A 23,785-nucleotide genomic window follows, 5' to 3' on the forward strand; every position below is an offset into this window, starting at 1 on the left:
AAATGTATCTGGTAAATATATAATTCTGGTCGCAGCAAATGTGAACAAATGAATCTACAGCACTAAACTGTGAAAGACGTTAAACAGGGAAGAGAAAAAATGCTCAGTGATGCTTACCGAGTTCAGATATTAATAGAAAAAAATTAAACTGATGGTATTTGCTGAGGTGCTGTGGATTTATCTGTAGGGGATAAATTGAGTCATCTCTTTTGATTGCAGCCAGAGAGGAAATTTTCTTCCATTAGCCAGTGTACCTTCCTATTTTAGGTATGTATTAGCTAAAACCAAGAACATGACAGGCGGCACGTTGGTGCAGTGGTTAGCGTGGTCGCCTCACAGCAAGAAGGTCCTAGGTTCGAGCCCTGCGTTAGTCCAACCTTGGGGGTCGTCCTCTGTGTGGAGTTTGCATGTTCTCCCCATGTCTGCATGGGTTTCCTCCGGGGGCTCCAGTTTCCTCCCACAGTCCTAAGACATGTAGGTCAGTTGAATCGGCCGCACTAAATTGTCCCTAGGTATGAATGTGTGTGTGTGTGTGTGTGTGTGTGTGTGTGTGTGTGTGTGTGTGTGTGTGTGTGTGTGTGTGTGTGTGTGTGTGTGTGTCAGCCTTGTGTAATTGTCTGGCGGCCTGTCCAGGGTGTCCCTACCTGTCTCCAAAGGATTGCTGGGATAGGCTCCAGAGTGACCCTAAGAGCAGGATAAGTGGTTCGGATAATGGATGGATGGATGGAAGAACATGACAACTTTAGATCATAGATTCATTTTAGTCTTCTATCACCTCACAAACCATGACATCAGACATAATGCAGTGGTTAATTTCATTCACGGGGTTGGAAGACAAAAAAAAACGACGATGACTCTCTATTGTAAGGTCAGCAAAGTCTGCAGGGATTGAGCCGTGACTGAGTAATCATGACCTGTCTTATCTCCAGTATCAGGCTAATCCTCTCTTGTAAAACGCTATCACTGCCAGAACACCGGAGCACAGATACAGGTGGCTGGGGATCTGCTGCCCAACTCCACGGAGCGAGGGGTGACGATATCTGGGAGCCAGGAATCTGTAATCCAGTGTGTCAAACTCATCTGCGCCGTAATCCTGGAGGTAGGATACCTTCCCTTTGGTTCGCTACCTCGCATACCAAAAACCTAAGAATGCACTTTGTCAGAGCTGCAGTGCAGCACGAAATTGTTACTGTCAACATGCAAGTTTTGATCTCACAGACCTGTAATAGTTATATATTCTGCAGCTACTTTGGTTGATGCATATTTGGTGGGCTGAACTACATGTAGTGATGTGAGTTGTTTGTTAATACTACCCTTGGCATTGTTAAAATGTGGTCAAGGGTACTAATGGAAGAGTTTGTCAGCATTGTCCATATTTAGGATATTCTGCTAAACATATTAAGCAAGTATGAAGTTTTTGTTTTGTGGAGCTATGCTCTTTTCTTATCCTTGGCACCCCTTATCCTTTTCTCCTGCAATTAATTGACCCCATTTGTCATAATAATTTGCCGGGAGTGCCAACGGGGTGGGTCAGATGGCTCGGCACATGGGCCAAAGATTTCCATTGTCGGAAAGAACACCAAGGTCTTAACAGAAAATAAACTGACCTGCAGCAAAGTGTGTCCACCTTTAGAGAACAGCTCTCTTGAAAAAAAAAAACGCAGAGGAAACAGGAGAAAAACAACCCCAAGCACAATTTCTCCCTGTGTGTTACTGGCAGCGCACAAGTCCTTTTTGTTTCTGCATTGCAGCTGGACCTGACTGACTAATTGCTAGTTTGATCCAGTTTTCCAGGGCTTTCTTCAAAGGCTTGCAACTTTCATTAGGATTCTCTTCCAGCAGGTCCTTGCTTTTGGCTCCAAGATGTAAATTATGCAAAGTTATACAGAGAATTTGCTGTGACTGCCCCACAGAAAAGATGCTCCACATTTTGAGGGGGAGGAAAGAGAAGAAGAAGAAAAAAGCTTACAACACCACATTCGCTTGATAAGTTATACAGTGTCATGCATATTGTTGTTGTCCCTGTTTAATCCCCTTGTCTTATCTCTGGGCGAGGGACTTTATTCTAGAATATCTCTTTATCAGTGAAATATATGTAGATGTGGGGGATATCCAGAGGGGAGTTTAGTTACAGAGCCCTGAGCCGATACACACTGAAAATCAGCTACGTCATTCTTAAAGCTCTAGCCGCACCGTTTCCTTTATTCAGTGGATGACTAACGTTACCAAAGCAAATTCAAGGATAGGTGAATGTCAAGTAAATATTAGTAACGCCATCCTTCCTTAATTGTTGCTGTATTTTAACCAGGAACCAGGGACATTTATTTGTTATTTAATTTCATGCACTTATGTACATGAAACGAAACGAAATATCGTTCCCCCCAGCCCACAGCGGTGCAACACAAACACAAAACACACATCCAAACTACAAAAACCCACATCCAAACTACAAAAACACACATCCAAACTACAAAAACACACATCCAAACTACAAAAACACATATCCAAACTATAAGAACACATATGTCCAAACTACAAGAACACATATCCAAACTACAAAAACACATATCCAAACTACAAAAACACATATCCAAACTACAAAAACACATACATATATCCAACATATCCAAACAAAAGTCATTGTCCGAGAGAGCGAACGCTAGGATGACTGTTGGAACTGCAGGTCTGCAGCAGCTAGCAGCTAGCTTAGCTTGCACCGCTTCCGCGTCCTGTCAGACCGGAAGCGGTGCAAGCTAAGCTAGCTGCTTATGTACCGCGTAGTTCAACATGTTGGAGTCTCATGTCTGACAACATTGCTGACAGTACTCAGAACTCACTTTAACTCTTTACTTTTCCCAGGTCAAATCTGTGTTTTTGACAAAGTTATGCGTCGTAACCCCACACCCCTTGTCCTGTTTTTGATTTGCTAGTCTCCCCCAAAGGGTGCCACCATCCCCTACAGACCGAGCCCTTCCCCTGCTGCGCTCCTCATCTCGGGGAATCAGGTGAGGATGCAGGATTTCTACCAGACAACACGTGTGACCTGCTTGTTGTGCATTAAAATATAGGGCAGAAACCCTGTCTGACATAGAAATCAAGTCCAGGTGTCTATTCATACTATACTTACTGCACACGCATTGTTTGGTACTGTAATGATCACGTCCTCAGTCACGGTTCCTGAATCACGCTTGTGTGAAGCCAAGATAAGAGTAGAGCCTGCTTTTTCTGTGTGTGTGTGTGTGTGGGGGGGGGGGGGGGTAAGAGGGCTCGGCATGTGTAGATGGTGCTGTTTGGGAAGGGACAGATATGCACCCCCTGTGGAGTAAGACACCAGATTAGCAAGTGAGGCTGGAGACCTCTTGTCTCCTCCAGCTAGAGCGGAGGCTTGGTACTCTGCATGAATCACACTGTTTGTGCCACCGCCTCGGACGCTGGCGGATTCATGATTTGACTCTGTGTTTTGATACTGCTCATAATTAGCTATCAAAGCGAGGGTGAGGCTCTGGTCATGGGGAGATGGGAGGGCCGTAATGAAGGCTGCTCAGCGATAAGGGGTGTTTGTGTAATTTGTCAGGAGAAAAATGAAGTGCAACGGGGAAGGCTCGGCGGATGTCTCCTAGCCTAAGCCTGTTAAGTGTGCCGGAGAGTTAGACATGCCGCTTTGAGGACCTCTCTCCGACCACATTTGATCTTAAGTCAGAGCTCCCCTCTCCACAAAAAAATGGGAAGTTTCAGCTTAGTATTTGAGCAGAGTTGTCCAAATTTGCTCAAAATGTTTAAGCCTTTGAGCACATATTCACTGTGATTACAATCAAATGTAAAGATTGTAAAATGAAGAAACACCTCCACATCTGATGGTATTAATAAAAATACCCCAAAAAATTGCTTCTATACTCCCTCTGCATTACCTTTGTGTACTGCCTATTGATACTATGTCCTATCGGACTTGAACCTAGTTTTTTTGGCACTTACTTGCGTTGCTGCCTCCTGACTAGATCCTTACTTGTGTTAATTCTCACATGTACGTCGCTTTGGATAAAAGTGTCTGCTAAATGACATTTTAATTCTAAATTCATAAAATATTATTTGATATGTTGTATGTTTTGTCTGCAGCTTAGGTGTCGTGTCGCTAATACATAGGCTTTTTCCTTTTAGAAAATGTGGTTTTCTTTCCAACATGAATCCCAGTGTGTCTCATGCACAGTATCTCTGTGCCCGTAGGTGTATGAGGCATCGGAATTTGCACCCCATCCACTGTACTCAGTCACCCAGGGCGGCCTTGACCTGCAGCAGGTGAATATCACTTTAACCGAATACTCATTGAAATGGGCAGGAATACACTTTACGCTTTAACATTTATGCTTTAGTGAGGCTGCACAGCTTTTTTTTCCACACAGCGATGCTTTGGTTGCCCTGTGCTGACAGAGATGGATAATCAGACTGTCAGTCAGTCAGTCAGTCGGTCAGACAGTCAGTCAGTCAGACAGACAGATGGATAGATAGCTGGGGAAAGGTGGTAGGATTTTGTGTGGCATACATGAAGGGCATACAGGAATGAGTTTGCTATGGAGTTGCTAGGAGGTGAATGGTTAGCGGGGGCAGCAGTTGTGGTATGTCCAAAATTACACAGTCCATCGTTTGGCATTAGGCATTAAAAACAACAGCTGAAATAAGCCGTGGCCATTGTTCTAGTCTGTCATTAGAGATATACCCCACCACTGAAATCCGATGCCATCACACAGTACCACAGCTCAACCGTCTAATATTTAGCTCTTCACTAGAAGAGACAGTGGCTTTAGAAATATGCCACACATGCCAGCCATTATAGATACTCTCATAATGCCATGATGTCAATGTCAGCGGGAAATTGCCGCTGAAATAATACGTCACAGATTTGAAGAATATGTAACTTTTTAACGCAGTATAAAATGATTCACTGCTGAGATTACGCAGGCCTGAAGGACAGAATTACTGTTCATATTAATGGCGCCTCTTGTAATTTCTCATATATACAGTTATGGTCCGTTTGATGTGAGGGAGGGGGGAGCTTTCAGTGTGCCTCAGTTTATGGCCATGGTATGGACTGGTAATACTAGCCAGACTGCTGGCGTCAGTCGGAATTGAGTTTAGCTAAGTGCTGTCTGGTCCGGCCATAACTGCAAAGAGGGCTACACCACCCCTTTTAATGACAGGAAGAGGTGGTGCCTGACCAATGAATGACAGATAGAGAATATATATTTGGGTGATATGGAAAACATTATCATGATAATCATAAGGAATTTTGCAATCTGATTAGATGTGCAAATATAATATGTTTAAGAATTAAACTCATCATATTGAGGTGTTTGGTAATGCAAAGTACAATATCAAACCGAAACTAGTTTGCAAATATTATTCCCTAAATTATTTTCGACATCATTTTGTGAGAAATTTTAGGTCATAGATTCTGGATATCATGTGTTCAAACAAAATGATATATCACCGTATGACAAGATCCGAATTTCATCCTGATGCAACACCACTGACAGACGATAAACGATAGATGGTATTGAATTACTGCCCAGCCCAAACGCAGCGTGCACACACACACACGCGCACGCGCGCGCGCACACACACGTACATTAATACCGACATTTTGTGAATTGGAAGTGTGAAAGAAAGAAAGGAAGAAAGAGATTTTGACACGTTCAAGCAATCGGGTCAGGGGAGACTGAGAGCAGGAAGCGGGAGTGGCCCAGCGTCTCTGTGAGTGTGCATAGTTATAAGACAATGGGGGATGGGTGGTAGGAAGGTTTGAAGATGGCGGAAGGCAAATAAATGAAAATTAAATGAGATGGCATGGGAGAGCAGACAACTAGACCACATGAGTGAGCATTGACAGGAAGTAAGGAGTTTAGCCGAACATCCTCCCCTGCACAAATCAAAGTCATAGCTGTTGTCTACAAATTACAAATGCTTAAAAACCCCACATTGATCCTGAATGTTTGTGAATCATACCTTGTTTTAGATTGCACTGTTGCAGCGGTATGGTAGGAAACCACACTCATGACGAGGCTGCAAAGTTGTGGATCATGTAATATATTAGTTTTGTACTTTACTTAATGCATATTACTCTCTTCCAGGCCTACACTGTGCAAAACCAATATGGCATTCCACATTCAGAGGTATGTATTTTAAAATATGCCCTGGGTACATTTGAATTTAAAATAACACTAACAATGTGTGTAACAATGTTTGAGGTGGTGCAGTGGTTAGCGTGGTCGCTTCACAGCGAGAAGGTTCTGGGTTCGAGCCCCAGGGTAGTCCCAACCTTGGGGGTTGTCCCGGGTTGTCCTCTGTGTGGAGTCTACATGTTCTCCCCGTGTCTGCGTGGATTTCCTCCGGATGCTCCGGTTTCCTCCCACAGTCCAAAGACATGTAGGTCAGGTGAATCGGCCATACTAAATTGTCCCTAGGTGTGAATGTGTGTAAATGTGTGTGTGCATGTCGGCCCTGTGATGGACTGGCGGCCCTGTACAGGGTGTCTCCCCGCCTGCCGCCCAATGACTGCTGGGATAGGCTCCAGCATCCCCGCGACCCTGAGTAAGGATAAGCAGCTTGGGTAATGGATGGATGACTAACAATGTTTGATTGGTTTTGTGTAAAACACGTCATGTTCTTGCTCTTTATTTCACAGTTGGCCAAGCTGCATCAGTTATCAATGCAACAAAGCCTGAGTTCAATGGCCCAGCCGGCTTCAACCGTTATACCTGGTAGGTGTAACAGTGGTAAAAATAGTCATCATATTCAGACAGGATGGCATGCTGTCAGACCTCACCATTACTTCATAGTTTCCACACTGGGACTGCTTTAACTGCTAAATGAATGGTTCAAGTCAACAATTTGCCCCAAACATTGAGTACATATGGTGACTGTTGTGTTTGAATTGCCCTCTCCGTGGGTAGTTGGACTTTTGTCGTGTATTTAGAGTTGAGGGCTCTGTGTCAGTAGCACCGCTGATTGCTTACGGCGGTGAGGAGGAGGAGAATATGCCTTATAGCACTCGTATAGTATCTCCCAGTTTGAGGGAAAACTATTATGTGAAATGATATGTTCAGCGGAGCCGGAGAGCTGTGGAGAAAGAAGAGAACGTCTGCAGTGTTAAGCATCAGCCTATTAAAATGGAAATTAGCTTCTTCTGCAAAATCTAGCTGTTCTGCATTGATGGGATTTCTTAGACATGTCAAATGGCGGCTTGCACGACTTCGCCAACTAAAGGGATTGAATGAATTGTTGGATGTGTTATACTGTGTGCCAGTGTATTAAGTTGGTGTATTTCTGTCTCATTAGGGATGGACTCAAACTCCCAGACTTCTCAGGAGCTGCTTATTCCCAACGATGTAAGCATGGGGAGACAATGAAATTGGAATTTGCTTTTTTTATTTTTTATTTTTGTAATGTTGTCGAGAGCTGGGGCAACAACAACAAGTCCAAAAAAAAAAGTGTCACATGTTAAGCTGGCTCAGGGGCAGGGGACTCGAGATGAGCTTGAAGAAAAGGGGGCGGATGGATGTTTAGTGCGACTTCAAAAGAGACAAGAGACGTGTTTGCAACAGACTAATTATCCCCATTATTGCAACCTCAGACTAACTCAAGGTTAAGGGGGATTTTCAAGCTGATATGGATCCCTTTGCGTTATTGTCTGGGCTGCAGATGCAGTGTCTTGGAGTGGCTCCCATGAGTACCCTGTAAATCCTCTCATGTTTCCTGACCTACTTAGAAGCTTTCTGCTGTCAAAACGTACATAAAAAAAACAAAACAAAGATACTTTGCCTCGTCACATGGAGTCTGCATAGGCCGTCTCTCTAATCTGACAGTAGAGATCGTGATAGTGAGGTTTATTTGCAAAGCATGGCAACTCATACTTCCACTCATAAGAACCTGATCTAGTATTGGTGTTGCGGTTCTGGTTCTGACTGCACGTTTTGGATCATGATTTTTAATAATGTGCATCGTTTCACAAATCATACCCAATGGCACAACCTATATGAGGAAAAGGCGTTTATGCAATGTGTTGGATTAAGATCAAAACAGTTAAAATCAGCCCACAAGTTTAAAAAATTAAACATGTAACGACACCAGTCGTGAAATTGGTGTCGTCGTACTCTTGTAGACAGTATATGAAGGAAAACCTGTTTATCCAAACCCCTTGAAATACCGAGGCCCTACGTAATGACATTTCCAGAAGACTGCAATGCATTGGAAATCAAAGTCAAAGCTCATTAATGGAAATGTGCTCCGCAAACTCTGGAAAGCGCCGCATTACCGATTTGCAGTTCAAACATTTTTAAGAAGTATCAGCAATGAAATTTCACCAGCTATCCATAATAGATGAAGTAAATCTTTGCTGCTTTTTTTCCTCTTATCGTGGCCATCTGGTGTGCCTACCAGTCTGAAGTTTCAAAAAACAAGGTTTTACCATATAGCAGCCAAGGCCGCAAGCCTTCAACGACATCGCTAGAATACTTGTAGGTTTGTTTTTTGTGTGTGTGTGTTTTCCAAGTAAACGGACACATGCCAAGCCTTACACTGCATCAGAGGAATGGCAGCGTGCTGGCTGTGCGCGGCGCCGTACGTGACAGGGACAGCTGTGAGCTGCAGCCATTGTTCCAGGGTGGACTTACTGCCATGACTGAGCCTCAGCCTGCTCTTCCCCTCCAAGCCTGGCACACTCTGACCGCACACAACTCGACTCTGTGCTCACGTACACCGAGGGAGAGATTTGCCCTGCAATATGCACGCACGCATTTACACGGAGGCATTCAGGAGAGGCTCACGCGCAGTCAGCAAGTATACCGCACTTCTGCACAAGGAGGATTTAGCCCGAAGAAAAACAGTGACCCTCCCACCACTCGATCCCTCTTCCCGTGTCCTTTCAAATGACTGCCTCAGCAGGAAGTCAAACAATATATAGGCCGCTTAGAGTTTAAGATGGGTAGCAGCGTTCTGCGTAATTGTCATTTGCGTGTACTATTTGGGACCAATAACCAGTAAGAATCCCAACCACTTCTGATCTGCCTTTTATTTATCCCTGCACCAACTAATGTGTAGGCAGCTGCTTTTTTTTTTTTTTTAGCTGGAAGTCATTGTTCACACAGGAATGTTTGCAGCCTGAGGGTTACCAGTCTATAGTAAGTGTGCTGATGACAGCTGGTATCTACTGACAGCTGGTCTAAAAAGGCCGGGGTCCAGCGGAGGTTCTTTGGTCCCAGTGGGAGAACAGACGCTCGGATCTTGAGGTCTGTAGTGGTCATTGTCTGGAGAGTTGCTCTTCAGGTTGTTCTGCGCCTTCTCCCCTGAATAATCTGCTGTGCCAATAATAGCCGGGCAGACCGAACTGGTCGCCGTGTGACGAATCGGACATTGTGGAACGGGCCGCTTACTTCTCAGGAAAGGAATGTGAAATGTAGGGAGAAGGACAGAAGCATGAGGTGTGTGTGTGTGTATGTGAGAGAGAGAGAAAGCGAGAGAGTGTGTGTGGGTGTGCACACACACGTGTGTTTTTCCATCTATGCGTCACAGTGTTGAACTGCCGGTACACACGTACTGGAAGCACTTCACCCCTCTCTGGCCCACTCACTATATAGCCATCATAACCTGTGTCACCGTGGCCCGACACCCTGCACTTGGGCCGATACGGTCTGTACTCTGGTCTCCCAGAGTGTGATGATCACCCTACGCCCGGTGCTGTTAAACATATATTCCCCCCCACCCTACCCCCCACAGTAGGCTCCGGTCCAAGTCGGGCAGTCGAAATGGAGCAAAAGTGATAACTTGTGCCGTAAAACTCACGTCAGCGTGTCTTCTCAACTGCTTTCGGCGGATGGGTGCGGGTGGGGATGTGTGTCATGTGTTTTTTTGAATTATTTTCCCGTTACGTTTTCCATTAGCAGGAAGCTTCACCTCGCCGGCTTGTGTTTGGGAAGTGATTTGTTTTTTTGGAAGTCACCACGACTCCGAGAAATCGATAACCTTTTAGCCACTCGGATTAATGAGAGGCAAATGCACCATCTCTTGTCTCTTTTACCGGGGGGGGGGGGGGCTCTGGGGGGGAGGGGGTGACCTTGACACACGTGGTGATGGATGACCGAGCCACTTAAGAAAAACGTGATTGCGATATTTCGAGTGGCCTGCGTTTCGTATATAGCGCGTAGGGTGTTAAATCAGATCAGCAGGGCCGCGCTCGGGTTTTCGTTCTGCTCTCTGTTCTTCGTTGGCTTTTCACCGCCGTCACCGTTGCATCAGCGTTACGGCTTCTGATAACGGCTTCAAACAAAAAGTGATCAGTTGAACGTTTTCTTTGTTCTGCATGTCAACGGTCCTCATCAAACAATCTAACCCCCCCCCCCCGTTTATTTATCTTTCCATCCATCCTCCTTTGTGTCTTTCCTCACATCTCCGCAGCTGATCGGCTCGATCATCGGCCGTCAGGGCACGAAGATCAATGAGATCAGGCAGGTGTCAGGAGCGCAGATCAAAATTGGCAGCCAGCTGGACGGCACAAGTGACCGCCATGTTACCATCATGGGCACGCCGGTCAGCATCAACTTGGCTCAATACCTCATCACCTCTTGGTAAGGCCGCCGGCTGATCTGGGCTGTCCAATCACCACAAGCGCAGGCTTGGGGAAATGGATTTCTTTAAAAGGGTCACAGATCACTGTACATAGTGAAAAGTGATAATGAGGTCTATTATGGTGCTGCTGGTTATTGCCCTCACGAGGGTTAATAATGGCTTGGTTGTAAAGCACAACATGGCGATGTCTCGTAAGCTTTCTGTAATCCCGTTGAAACGGGGTATCTGCTCTGCCTCGCTTGAACACCTTTTGATATTTTCTGTAAACTTCACCCGAGGTTGTGGCCGTATTTATAATCCTCTAATCTCAAATTTCTCCCCTGTCTCTGCCTCTGTCTCTCCAACCCCGCCTGCTCTCGCTGCCCTCATAGTTTAGAGACAGCCAAATCCACAGCCCAGGCGACCTCCATGGCCACTCCGGTTGACCTCAACATGGCCTTCACCCAGCCAGCCTCCCCGGCCACCTCCCCCGCGCCCACCCTGGCAGCCATTGGTACCCTCGCCCCAGCCCATGTCCTGGGCACCCCATATGGTGCCATGCCCCTCTCCGGCTTGCTGGGGATGAAGTCCGTCCCCTTCCTGACTCTCTCCAGCCCCACGCCGGCTGTGGCCGTCACTGCAGCTCCCTCTCACACCGCACTGGCCGCCTATACTACCAAAATCTCCTCGGCCAACTGCATCAAAAAACCCGAGAGACAAAAGTTTGCTCCCTACTGATGTAGCCTCTGCATCTCCACGTGTCTGGAGAGTAAGACGAAGGACAGCTGTTCGGTGTTCTTCCTCCAAATGCCTGATGTAGCCATATCCGCTGCCAGAGATTCTCTTGACTACTGTACGATGCACCAACACAGACGAGACCAATGAAGATTTGGACAATAGTTATTCTAAGTTATTCACCCGTATAGGTTATTTGTGAGTTTCCCATGAATTGATGGACTGCTTTCACCTCCACCTCATCACTGTTAATGATCACTAATAAAGGGCTGGAACCTCACCTGAGAGACACATGCTACCAGGAAAGCAGTGGTTTTACATGTGTCTCTCAAGTTAGAGATCAGCCGAAAGTATTTATCCTTCAGATAATTTGTAAATTATACTCGGATGACAGATGCTCTACTGTATGATGCTTTTATACAATGTCTATGTTTGCTTCTTGAAATTTTTAAGAAAATTTGTAAATGTTTTTTGGGGAAGAGGGAGGGGATTTTTTTTTTTAATAATTTCTTTGTGCTCTAGTACTGTAATGTACTGTTCTGTGTTATATCTGGCCGGTTGGATTTTGTTTGAAACGTGCAACTTGTTTTATCTTTATTTATTAGTAATTTTTTGTTTTGTTTATTAAAAACCTTTGTTTCCTGACAGTGTTTGGCTCCCAGATTTTTACCTTTTTTCTGCCTTTATTTTGAGAGCTTTCTAGCATATATATGGATATATATATATAAATATATATATATGTTAGTGTGTATGTGTGTGTGTATAGCTGTCAATAAAGCATTACTGACAGCTGATGATTGCTTATGGCATGAAACAGGCTTGTACTGTCTCATAAAGAATTTACATTACTCACTGGATTATATATATATATTAATACAGATGCAGGAAAAAACTTTTAATACATAGCAGTACAAGCTTGTTTCGTACATCACGCACTCATCAGCTGCTAATTCTATATATATATTCTCCATAACACTGACATCTAAGCAACAAACACATCCACAGCATCTCAAACCAAAGCCAGGAGGAATCTAATTTAACAACACACAGATAGATACTCATGCAAAAAGACGTTACAGAAAGTGAATCAAGTTTCTTTGTATGTGTCAGCTTGTTATGAGCGATGCCTCTCACATTATTGTGCTCTTGTCCCCAAAACAATAACTGCAGTGTGAGGCAGAGCAACCCCAGCGGAGCAGAAGAGCTCTGCCTGCCTGCATGCACAAGTGATGGGCTGCTGTTGGACATGATGGAGGAGGGACAGAGACGCTCCACAGTGATGCTGTGAGACGAAACCCGAGCAACTGCAATCAGAATGCACAACGGCATCATCATCATCATCATCATCACCATCATCCTCTGGAGGCAGAGAAAGGATCCTTTCATCTCATTTTTTTTTTTTTTTTTTTTACTGCACCACAAACACTCCGGGTGTTGTGGGTGCAGAGTCCTCATTGTTACCACAGGCATTCATTTTCAGAGGCGAGCAGACGCATTATCCTTGCCTTGCCCACAACTTCATCGCTGGCCCCCAGTGTTGTTCAGCTGAGGTCCACTGAGTGTCTGTAGCAAGACACGGGATGGGTGTTTAATTTTCCCATTTTTCCAATCCAGCAATAGGAAAAGGCCTTTATTGAAATTATCTATCTATCTATCTATCTATCTATCTATCTATCTATCTATCTATCTATCTATCTATCTATCTATCTATCTGTCTGTCTGTTTTCTGTCCATCTAATTCTATTATGTCTCGCTCTCGCTCTCTTTCTCTGTAATTGTATTCTCTCTCTCTCTCATCTTCCTATCTCCTGCCTGGTTCTGCTCACCGAGCATTGACTCAAAAAGGTCATAAAATTTCCGTGCTCTCTGTGGGCTGTCCACTTCTGGCATCTTTTGCTTTCCTTTCTGCCTTTCCTTTCTCCACCCTCTTAGTTGCAAACATACCGTACTTGCTCACTACAGCTGTGTAAACTTACACAACAACGAAGGCATTCAAATGACAGAATCAGGGGGAAGTTGATGAAAAATGAAAGAGCTGTTTAGCCACACAATAACACAACAGCAGGAGTTAATCTGGACATGACATAGTATATAAAAAAGCCCTAAATCAAAATTTCCCTTGCATGTTGTCTTGACCAATATGAGAGAACTGCTAACCAGCTCCCGTTGTCTGTTGTCAAGAGGCTTCAGGGTTCACTGCGCCTCTGTCAGTCACTTGTGCCACCTGCAGGCCATACATTGCATTACACCTGACAACTACAACAAAGGCCGATATTTAAAAGCTAGATTTACTAAATTTGCTCTTCACACCCCCAAAGTATTGTCTAGGAAGATGTTTGTTTTAATGCAACATAGAGACTTAGCTGCTAGATTTTGCAAACATCGCTCTTTGCACTTATCGGTTAATGCCCGACACGCAGCTCCCGCGCTGTGGTTTTCAAACCATTCAGTCAAAGTTCGGCAGCATTGCACAAAAACAGACACGCTGCATCTGAATTTCAAATTTCAGTGTGAGAGAAGCAAGTGCTGGCAAGGGTTGTAGCTGTCACTAGATTTGACACGCTTGTCACTTTGTCGTTTTTTTTTTCTCCCAGTGCCTGTTGTGGACCTATGGGTTGTGTGAAAACTCACATACACACACACATGCAAATTCCCTGCAAGCTAATACACTCACAAGCAATGTATACACACACACCAGGGACGCTAAGATAGGCAGAAAAACATTGTCCTCCCCTACTGAGAATGAGGGCCAATGCCTCCGCCTTGGTTTTACTAAGAGATGGCGCCCCCTGCTGTCAACTCGAGCGGTGCAGGGAGAGGAAAGAAGGTGCAGATAAAGAGCTGGTAAAAGATTGTCTTTAATGTTTGGCATTGTTAATGAAATCCATACCACAGCAGTTATGGGAGTAGGAAAACCACTTTTACATCCAAACACTGTTTGTTCATGCTAACACCATATGTACAAGAAAGCACATTGAAAAATGTATAAAGTATTTATATGAGAAGACTTGAAGTCAAGAACGGTGCAGACAGCCACAGTCTAATGGATTTGTCCTTTTTCAAACATTGATTATAGATATTTATCAATTACATCGATATCTGGAGTACATGTATATACACAAAACAACAATAAACTCCTTAGAGGGTCTGCAATAATTCTCAAAAATATTTCACAATACTGCTGTATGTACAATAACAGAATTTACATTGTAAAATTCTATTGTACCTATATTTATCTGAGTATCTCTCCGACTCACCATCTATCTTTACTACAACCAAGCTCACAGCAGGTACCCACATACCCACTGCACCCTCTGGTTTATATCTATAGAAAGTATAGCCCATGCAGTAGTACCCTGTGCCTTCTGTCTTGGTACGGTTTTTGAATTATGTTTGCACAACTAATGATTTCACATACAAAAATAGATGTTGTCTAGTTTGCTGACAACCTCATATACAATAACACAAACCACCCACCTGCAAAGAAAAAAAAAGAAAAAAAAGAAAAATTAAAAAACTAGGAAAGCAAGTGTTTGATAAAATATTAACTAACCTTTCAGACCTCAGCTGACTTAACAGGACTCGTAAACAGCGATGTTCTTTCGACTCACGCGGGCAGTAAGCCTCTTATTCAGTCCTAGCTTTTAGCGCTTTTTTGAAAACACATTGTGCAACCCCCCCCACCCAAAAAAACAAAAAAACCAAAAAAACAACAGAACATGGTTGAGAAGAGCTGCAGGCAGAATATGAAATAGAGCGCTACAAACCAAACAACAATCTGAAAACCAAAGCGAGACAAAACCATACGAGAAAACATCACAAGGTAAATATCTCATTCCTTCGGGGAGCGTATATAGAGAACGGAACGAAAAAGGAGAACCGCTGTCATTCCATGAGCTTCCCACAGTTAGCTGAGGTGTCCGGATGAGAGGTCAGGTCATACTGCATTTGAGTGCACTTAAGGCAGGTAGGCGATTCCGACGCCGTCTGAGTGGGCAGAGATTTGCCCCTCACTGGATTGGGGGTGGGGGGGTGTGGGGGTGGTGGGCTGCGTCACTAGGGATAAGCATTGGCAACGTGGCTGTCTGTGTTCAGTCCTCATTGCTCGACATTGTCTGACATCCAGAAAGGGCGAGAGAGAGAGAGCGAGAGAGAGAGAGAGAGAGAGAGAGAGAGAGAGAGAGAGAGAGAGAGAGAGAGAGAGAGAGAGAGAGAGAGAGAGAGAGAGAGAGAGAGAGAGAGAGAGAGAGAGTGGTTGGTAGTGATGTGGTTTTCAGGGTCCAGGGGGCGGTTAAGGTGTAGCGGAGGCAAGAGAGTCCTCGTTCCATCCCGTCTCGCCTCACAACAAAGGGGCGAATCCACCGAGTTTTGACCCGACTATCGCATAGCCTTTCTGTCATCGTCCTTAGTTGACACGCCGCAATCCTGTCCCGTCTGTGGAACGCTCTCGTTCCTCTCCAGAGATAACCTTCGTCACAGAGAGAGAGAGAGAGAGAGAGAGAGAGAGACAAGGAGACTCCAACACAGACTCAACTTAAAAAAAAGAAGCACTTAAAACATAAAAAGGGGAATTGCAACTCGTGTGATAACGAACAGAACATCTCGTTTGAATACATTCACGTGGGTTTCCATACGGACGGTATGGACGGGGAATCGTCACCGACTGGAGTTCATGTCCCTTGAGATGCAGGCCTTTAAAGGAGGGGTGCAACAGACACCCGCCGTCTATGACAGCCCACCAGCAACACATATTAAGAGTGTGTCATTTGATATGATTCACTATTAAAAAGCACTTAACAGTGTTTTGGAGGGGAAAAAAAACAACAAACAGGGTGGACATAGCCTTTCGAGGACAGGATGTAGCAAATTTATCAAAATAATTGATCAGCTTGTAAAGCACTGAAGATGCTGATCATGACTCTTACCTTCTGTCGTTGTGAAACTATGTTGTGAGTGAGGAAGCAAAATGAAATAAGTTTGGCATCTATACTGGATCTGTGATTATGCTGTTTATGATCATGGTCATCATATTTCACAAAACTGTTGTCTTATAATGAAAAAAAAAACATGCTCACAGACCAGTTGCACAATTGCGTACAACTAATATCAATTTTTGGACAAAGTTATTGTTATCCGCCTTATTGTCCGACAGAATGAATTCCCTTATTAATATCGAAGAAGCCGTGTTGAAGCACAGTGACAGTAGCGCTGCCTCGGAGTTGCTTTGAGATTTTCTCCTTCTCTCCTTCCCTCCATCCGCACCTGCGTGAGCACAGAAAGTAAGATAGGCAAACAGAGCAACACCCTCCGCTGCTTTACGCGAGTTTCTCTCTACCGCTGCTCCTTTTAACTCAGTGCAAACACAGGGAAGGAGACAAGGAGGGGGAAAGCTCTAACTGAAACATAGCCTGGAACTCGTCCTCGCTGCATCACTGTGTCTCCTCATGCTCCTCGCTGATGCACTGCTCCCAGGCGTGCTTCACCTGATCCTCCCTGTGGCTGTGGGGGGAGTGGAAGATCCTCCGGGGCAGAGGGATGGGCTGGGGTGGTAGGTCCTCCTCCGGGATGCAGCCCTCTCTTAGGTAGGGCTTGGGTGGTACGGTGGGGGGCTGGGGCCTGCGGTAGGGGATGTGGTGGGGCCCGTGAACGGGGGCATGGTGGTGAGGCGGCGGAGCATGGGTGTGGTTGTCCAGCGCAGGATGGGGGTGAGCGTGCTGGTGGGGGTGAGTGTGTGGGTGTGGGTGTGAGGCGGGGCTGCGGTAGTGGAACGGGCGGACCGGGTCCACAGAGTCGAGTTCAGGTCCGCTGTAGTGGATGTGCAGATATGGAGAGGCCAGATACTCATCAGGAGGTGACCACAGGTGACTGGGTAGCGGCTCCAGGGCATCATTTCTGATCGGGCCGGTGTCTGGGTACTGGCCTCCGAAGTTACTCTCGCTCAAAGAGGAAACCCCACTGCTGGCACTACCAGACAGAGTGGAGTTACTCCCACCCAGAGCAGACTGTGGACTGGTTGGGGAGCCAGGGATCGGGTGCAGGGGAGACTAAAGAGCAAGAAAGAGAGAGAGAGAGAGAGAGAGAGAGAGAGAGAGAGAGAGAGAGAGGAGAGAGAGAGAGAGAGAGAGAGAGAGAGAGAGAGAGAGAGAGAGAGAGAGAGAGAGAGAGAGAGAGATGAGAACAAGAGTTGCCAAAATGGGTGTACTTGTGTCAAGGCACTTTATAGGAAAACCAGAGTGCTAAGGTAGCACTTGTCTGATCCGCTGATCCCAGACTAGTACCTTTCTGAGAGAACGGACAGGCAGGGCAGGAGGCGGGTCATTGTTCTGGTGATGAAATGCATCAAAGTGCATCAGGAAGTGCCCTATAAAAAGACACCAGAAGAAGAAGAAAGAGAAGAAAGCCAATTTATTTCATCATTTGTCTTCTGCATTTAACCCATGCTACTGTATAGGAGCAGTGGGCAGCTGCAGCGCCCGGGGACCAACTCCAGTTCTTCTTTCCATTGCCGTGCTCAGGGGCACAAGCAGGAGTATTAACCCTAACATGCATGTCTTTCTGATGGTGGGGGGAAACCAGAGCACCCAGAGGAAACCCACGCAGACACGGGGAGAACATGCAAACTCCACACAGAAAGGACCTGGGACGGCCCGGGGTTCAAACCCAGGACCTTCTTGCTGTGAGGCAACAGTGCTAATCACTGGGCCGCCCACTCATACGCCATCCATCCATTATCCAAGCCGCTTATCCCAGTCAGGGTCGCAGGATGCTGGAGCCTATCCCAGCAGTCATTGGGCGGCAGGTGGGGAGAGACCCTGGACAGGCCGCCAGTCCATCACAGGGCCGACGCATTCACACCTAGGGACAATTTAGTATGGCCGATTCACCTGACCTACATGTCTTTGGAATGTGGGAGGAAACCGGAGCACCCAGAGGAAACCCACACAGACACGGGGAGAACATGCAAACTCCGCACAGAGGATGACCCGGGATGACTCCCCAAGGTTGGACTACCCCGGGGTTCGAACCCAGGACCTTCTTGCTGCGCTAACCACTGTGCCACCGTGCCACCTATACTCATACTCATATATCAAATTTGGAGATGATGGCGATCCTGATGGCTCTCAAAATCAGGTCCTCAGGTACCATCAGTACTGCTGGCTTCCTATTCAAGCAGGTGGTTAATGACATTCACCTCTTGTTCCATGTGCAAAACCAGAGACGTTCCCCTGGGACAGAAACGCTCCTGTCTATCTTTTAGAACCGCAACCGAGATGCAGAGAGGTGCATCTTCCTCTAGGAAATCGTTTTTGGCAAAACCTCCCTGATTGGAGGCTGTAATTAGTGGAATAACAGGTGACTGTAATGAAAGTAGTACCGTGGGTCTCTGAGGACCTGATTGAGAACCACTGATTTGATTAACTCACTTGTTGGAAAATACCTAAAGCTGCCGCAAGGAGTTTGGCATTTGTGTTGACTTTGCACAAACCCCGTAAACAAAAGTGGGAATGTTTTATGGAAGAATGGCTTCATTTCGCATAAACATCGCTCCTTGTCGCAGAGATCTACAATCACCTTCCGGTGGGGCGGGCTGTGTTTTTAAGAGGAGAGTAAGAGATTAAGTAGTGTTTTGGAAAAACAGGGGTTTGCATGACACACAGCGATAAGGTAATGCGATCTGTAATTGTGGCTCTGTATCCTGTTTGTGTGCCATAAATCCTTTCATCATATTTTGTGGGGAATCTGACCTGGACACAACCATCATATGCTAATATCTAATTTTCTCGCTAATGGTCTCCTTTGCTTTTGTCGGTCATATACTGGCATCAGGATTATACTGAGACTGATAGTGAAAAACTCCTTGTAGCAGTTTTAAGTCGACTTAAAGATCTCAGTTGCTCAAAGTGCCACACATACACATACACATACACATACAATAGGTGGTTAAGAAATGAAAGGAGATGGTACCAGGTGGGAAGGACCTGGGTGGGACTGGCGGCATGACGACCCCTCCTGTAGATCCAGGGATGTAGGGCACCGTCTCTCTGTTCTCCCCGTCCAGACTCCAGCTGCTTGGGGCATTGGGAAACACTGGGAGGGACAAACGGCATAAACCCATGTTAACTCACATTGTGGGCATCACGTATGTACAAGGCTCAGCGTTTTTGGTTTTTACCGATTTTCACCGAAAAATACCCAGATTTTTAAACTGATTTTCACCCGGATTTTATGTTTCCACAGATCCAAAAGTTGTTCCTGTTCATGTGAGGTTATGTAACAGTGCCCTCTTGTGGCGAAATTCGGCACGCTGGATGGCTTTGAAAAATAAAAACCGAAAACGCCAAGCCTCGTGTATGTATCATAATTTACCCCGGCTATGTCTCACCTTTCTCTGGTAGGGTCATGTGAGGATCAGCACACGGCTTACAGGGGCTAACTTGTTGTAGTAAGGCACGCTGCATGTGGTTGTTCTGTGCACAACAGAAATCAAGCAAGTTAAAAGACCATCTTTTGGTTTTTTTTTTCCTTTATTTTTTGATTTCCCCCCCTTTTTCTCCCCAGTTGTATCCGGCCAATTACCCCACACTTCCGAGCTGTTCCGGTCACCGCTCCACCCCCTCTGCCGATCCGGGGAGGGCTGCAGACTACCACATGCCTCCCCCGATACATGTGGAGTCGCCAGCCACCACTTTTCACCTGACAGTGATGAGTTTCACCAGGGGGACTTAGCACATGGGAGGATCACGCTATTCCCCCCAGTTCCCCCTCCCCCCCAAACAGGCGCCCCGACTGACTAGAGGAGGCCCGGGGTATGTGACCAGGACGCATACCCACATCCGTCTTCCCACCCGCAGACACAGCCAATTGTGTCTGTAGGGATGCCCGACCAAGCCGGAGGCAACACATGGATTCGGACCGGCAATCCCTGTGTTGGTAGGCAACGGAATAGACCACCACGCCACCCGGACGCCCAAAACACAATCATTTTAACTGATGATCACTGAGTTGTGGAGAATCCCACTACATTTGTCATGTGACGCGTTTTTGTAATATTTGCCCTATCCGTCTATCCGGTACCTGTCCATTCTCAGCCATTGTGTAGTACATGGAGTTGTTGGCCCTCTCACGATGAGGCGGCAGCAGTATCATCACCTCTCGGTTGTGTTTGGCCTTGTCGGGCAAAGATGGAGAACCTGGACACAGAGGGAATATGGTGGGTGTTATATTCCTAACGTCTCTTAAGGTCAACGCCCGTGTTATAAGTGCCAGAATATCGCCGCAATTTCATATCACCCCTCTTTCTCAAGACAAGGGCAATGTGATGAAATTTTACCTCAGCTGAGTTGCAGTTACAAATACGTATTTTTTTAGTGTTATCTTAATAACTTATATGAGGTATGTGTGAATTATATGTGAGACATCTATTAGGAATATTCTCTATAATTTGCCATTCAGTTGAGCTTCAAACAAACCTTGGGCAGACCAGCATGACCCTCGGTCAACATGATAACTCCGTTTCCACCTCGGCAATAACTATCTGATCTTATTACTGTATTACTCACCTCTGGCACTCGAGGGAGCAGAGTTGATGATCTGGGACGAGTTAGAACGAATGGAGCTCAGACTGGAGGAAGAGGGGCTTGGCTGCAAAACAAAATACACAATGAGAATAGCAACAGCAAGGATTTATAGGCACATTTGAAGTATGCACATTTATTGTCTTGATGCATGCTCAATAATCCAGGTGAGCAAATCACAGACAGTTGAATCAGTTCATCTGGACACATTTATTGCACATTTATTGTTTGCATTATCTGATATATCCGCCACCGGATCTACCATATGGGCAATTTGGGCACATGCCCAGGGGTCCCTGAGTGCAAAAGGGCCCTCTGCAATGGGAGGAGGGAAAAAAATTATGCTTTTTTTTTTGTGTGTCTGGCTCCACAGAAATATGACACAAAGCTTGACTCATTCTCTTGATCTTGATAATTATCCAATCAGAATGAAATAAAAGTTGTTTCCAAGAAAATTAAGTCTCGTGATCGGTTGTTTTATTGGTGAGATGGCTGGGCGAGTGGTGACTGATGAGCAAGTGGCAATACACTGTACAGCTTGGCTAACAGTCAAGGTGGGTGGGCACAGAGAGCAGGTGACTTACATTGCGCAGATTCCAGATCAGCTTTTCTTAAACCAGGTCAAGGTTAAAAACAGTGGCATCAGTTTTTACCTGACCCACTATCAGTTAGGTTGTATCAGTGAGAAGTGTGTGGGGGAAAAAATTGTCAAGCAGCAGAAAATGGACGGCGTTAACCAAAAGCCCAGCGGGGCTGCCAAAAGACAGAAAAGAAAGGAAAAGGAAGCGAAAGAACCAGCCACAATAAAAAATGTCCCACTAATGAGTAGCTGGAAGATGTTGAGCTAGCTAACAGTAACGATAGCCTGGAAGCATCTCCCATCAGTTGCAGCAATGCACAGCTGGATTTTGAGGACTTGATCACAGAGTTTGCACAGGAGAAGTCAACAAAGAAGAACTTCTAAAGGTAATAATCATTTGATTATGCCATCTGTGCACTGAGCAGTATTATCTGTTGTGATTGTGTTGGTGTATATTTCGTGGATGAGTTTATTTGATAGGCTGTCTGCATAACGTGTATTGCATCACTGTGGTGCGATTATGTTGGAGTCAGTTTGTCAAGTGTATTAGTGTATTATGTGATAGCTTTTAAATTTCTGTGTGAAGTTGCCTAGCTCACTTAGTGAGCCTTATTTTGAAACCTGCATTCGGCTGTGCTGTGTGATTACCTTAGGACGGCATTGTTGTAAACCTATTCCTAGTCATTCACATTATTGTGTATCAGTAATAACTGGTGTGCTGTCTGCTTGGGTGGTTTTCAGTGAACACAGATATTGCCATAGTCTAGAGTCATACACTGCCTTGGGATGATTTAATCTATTGTTTTCTTGTCTTGTGATTTGTGAGTGAACTGGCAGTACTTGGTTTATTGAACTGTATTGACACATCTGCTCAGCTGGACTGGTTATTCAAACTTTGACCACTAGGTGTTTGATTATGGTCTGGTGGATTTGACATGCCAGCTTGACTGGGAGCTCAAAATAATTAAGGTGGGGTTTAATGGCTGCGGTGGGTGGTGTGGGATGGGCATGATGTGTGCGGGAGACGGGGTGGGGGGAGTGGGGGTTGAGCTTCAGTGCCCAGGGGCCCCTGGGGGTACTAATCCAGCCTTGGATATATTTTCTATTCAGGAAGGGGGGGTGGGAGCCATAATGTTGACGTAGTGTATAAGACTGTAATCACATTAGTATGAATTTATACTCATTCTGAGTTCATATCACTAGTGTGAGTCGTTTATCAGCCATAAAACGCTTGTGCAAGCTTTGTTTCATTACCTCATGGCAAGGGGGAGTTTTTGCAGAATAGCCACAACATCCCTGCTTAATCAATCAACTAAAATTCATACAGCATGTTTGGTGCATGTAATTGCAATTCAACACATTTTACATGAAAACAAGTTCAAGGGAAAATTTGATTGAAAAAAAAGAAAGAAGAGATGATCTATACACTGAATATTGATCATGGGTGTTTGCATATTTACACCTACCTGCATGTGCGCCACATCCTCGGGGTGCTCCCCCATCAGGCCATCGGTCATTATTACCAGATTTCCTGCCTCGCTGGATGTGTGGGAAGACAGCGACGAAGAGGAGTGACGGATGGAGCCCTGCAGGTTCAGAGGGCTGCGGGAGGGACAAACTGCTTTAGGAGACTTACGATACAGAGAGTGTTAAATATGCAGAATAGAATAGAAAATCTTTACTGACATGTGTGCTTGTGTGTGCCTAAGCTGGTGTGTGTGTGTGTGTAGTATTGGCCAGTTGTTATACATTATGTACCGTATGTATTTCTAATTAAAATTTGCAGTTGACTATGCAGAGTAACATTGCAAGGTCCTCCACTTTGGAGACATTTTGGAGGGGTGTAAATCCTGTTTAAATGTGTTGAGAAACAGACAACCACACTGTACCAACCACAGACCGTCCTGATGGACCTGATAAATTTAGTATGACCAACAGGTAAGTATGTGTGTGTGTGTGTGCGTGCTACCTCTGGGTGCACGTGTGTGTTTGTCTTTGTGCGTCTGTGTCCCTGTACGTGCTGTAGTAAGTGACTGACTGACCTGTGTCTGTGGATCAGGCGGACGTTCTCGGGGCTCATGTGACTGTGGGAGGTCAGGACGCCTCTGGGAGAGTTGACCCCTGAGCAGGCGGGAGGGCCAAATCTGTCCACACTGGGCAGACCCTGCTGGGATCCAAGCATATACTGCTCTGAATATTTACACAGCCCACACATGTAAGGAAAAGCACGCATTAACGCACAAGCGCTCACATCAACACACATGAACACACACAGACGTGGGTCGGCAGAGGAGGCAAGATA

The 23,785-nt window shown here is 45.6% G+C and overlaps 2 protein-coding genes across 4 annotated transcripts in view; one reads left to right on the top strand and one right to left on the bottom strand.

Annotated features, from left to right (window-relative positions):
- The window catches only part of LOC130106758 (poly(rC)-binding protein 3-like), a 41,938-nt gene extending 29,972 nt beyond the window's left edge, over positions 1-11,966 (top strand). For 2 of the 3 annotated variants that reach the window (XM_056272999.1, XM_056273000.1), the window contains exons 7-14: positions 971-1,099; positions 2,931-3,005; positions 4,222-4,293; positions 6,123-6,164; positions 6,677-6,752; positions 7,330-7,379; positions 10,444-10,613; positions 10,986-11,966. In XM_056272999.1, the coding sequence (XP_056128974.1) occupies positions 971-1,099; positions 2,931-3,005; positions 4,222-4,293; positions 6,123-6,164; positions 6,677-6,752; positions 7,330-7,379; positions 10,444-10,613; positions 10,986-11,331 (960 nt within the window). In that variant the 3' untranslated portion in view covers positions 11,332-11,966. The remainder of the gene's footprint in view (positions 1-970; positions 1,100-2,930; positions 3,006-4,221; positions 4,294-6,122; positions 6,165-6,676; positions 6,753-7,329; positions 7,380-10,443; positions 10,614-10,985) is intronic. The other variant, XM_056273001.1, reaches the window with a different exon arrangement.
- A 4,791-nt stretch (positions 11,967-16,757) lies between these two features.
- LOC130107107 (dedicator of cytokinesis protein 3-like) overlaps positions 16,758-23,785 on the bottom strand; it is a 59,210-nt gene continuing 52,182 nt past the window's right edge. Inside the window, exons 47-54 of the mRNA XM_056273521.1 lie at positions 23,526-23,668; positions 22,950-23,085; positions 20,889-20,970; positions 20,404-20,519; positions 19,712-19,796; positions 19,294-19,416; positions 17,607-17,689; positions 16,758-17,372 (exon numbers count right to left, since the gene is read on the bottom strand). Coding sequence (XP_056129496.1) covers positions 16,758-17,372; positions 17,607-17,689; positions 19,294-19,416; positions 19,712-19,796; positions 20,404-20,519; positions 20,889-20,970; positions 22,950-23,085; positions 23,526-23,668 — 1,383 coding nt within the window. The remainder of the gene's footprint in view (positions 17,373-17,606; positions 17,690-19,293; positions 19,417-19,711; positions 19,797-20,403; positions 20,520-20,888; positions 20,971-22,949; positions 23,086-23,525; positions 23,669-23,785) is intronic.

This window comes from Lampris incognitus, chromosome 2 (genome assembly GCF_029633865.1).
Source record: "Lampris incognitus isolate fLamInc1 chromosome 2, fLamInc1.hap2, whole genome shotgun sequence".
Lineage (NCBI taxonomy): Eukaryota > Metazoa > Chordata > Actinopteri > Lampriformes > Lampridae > Lampris > Lampris incognitus.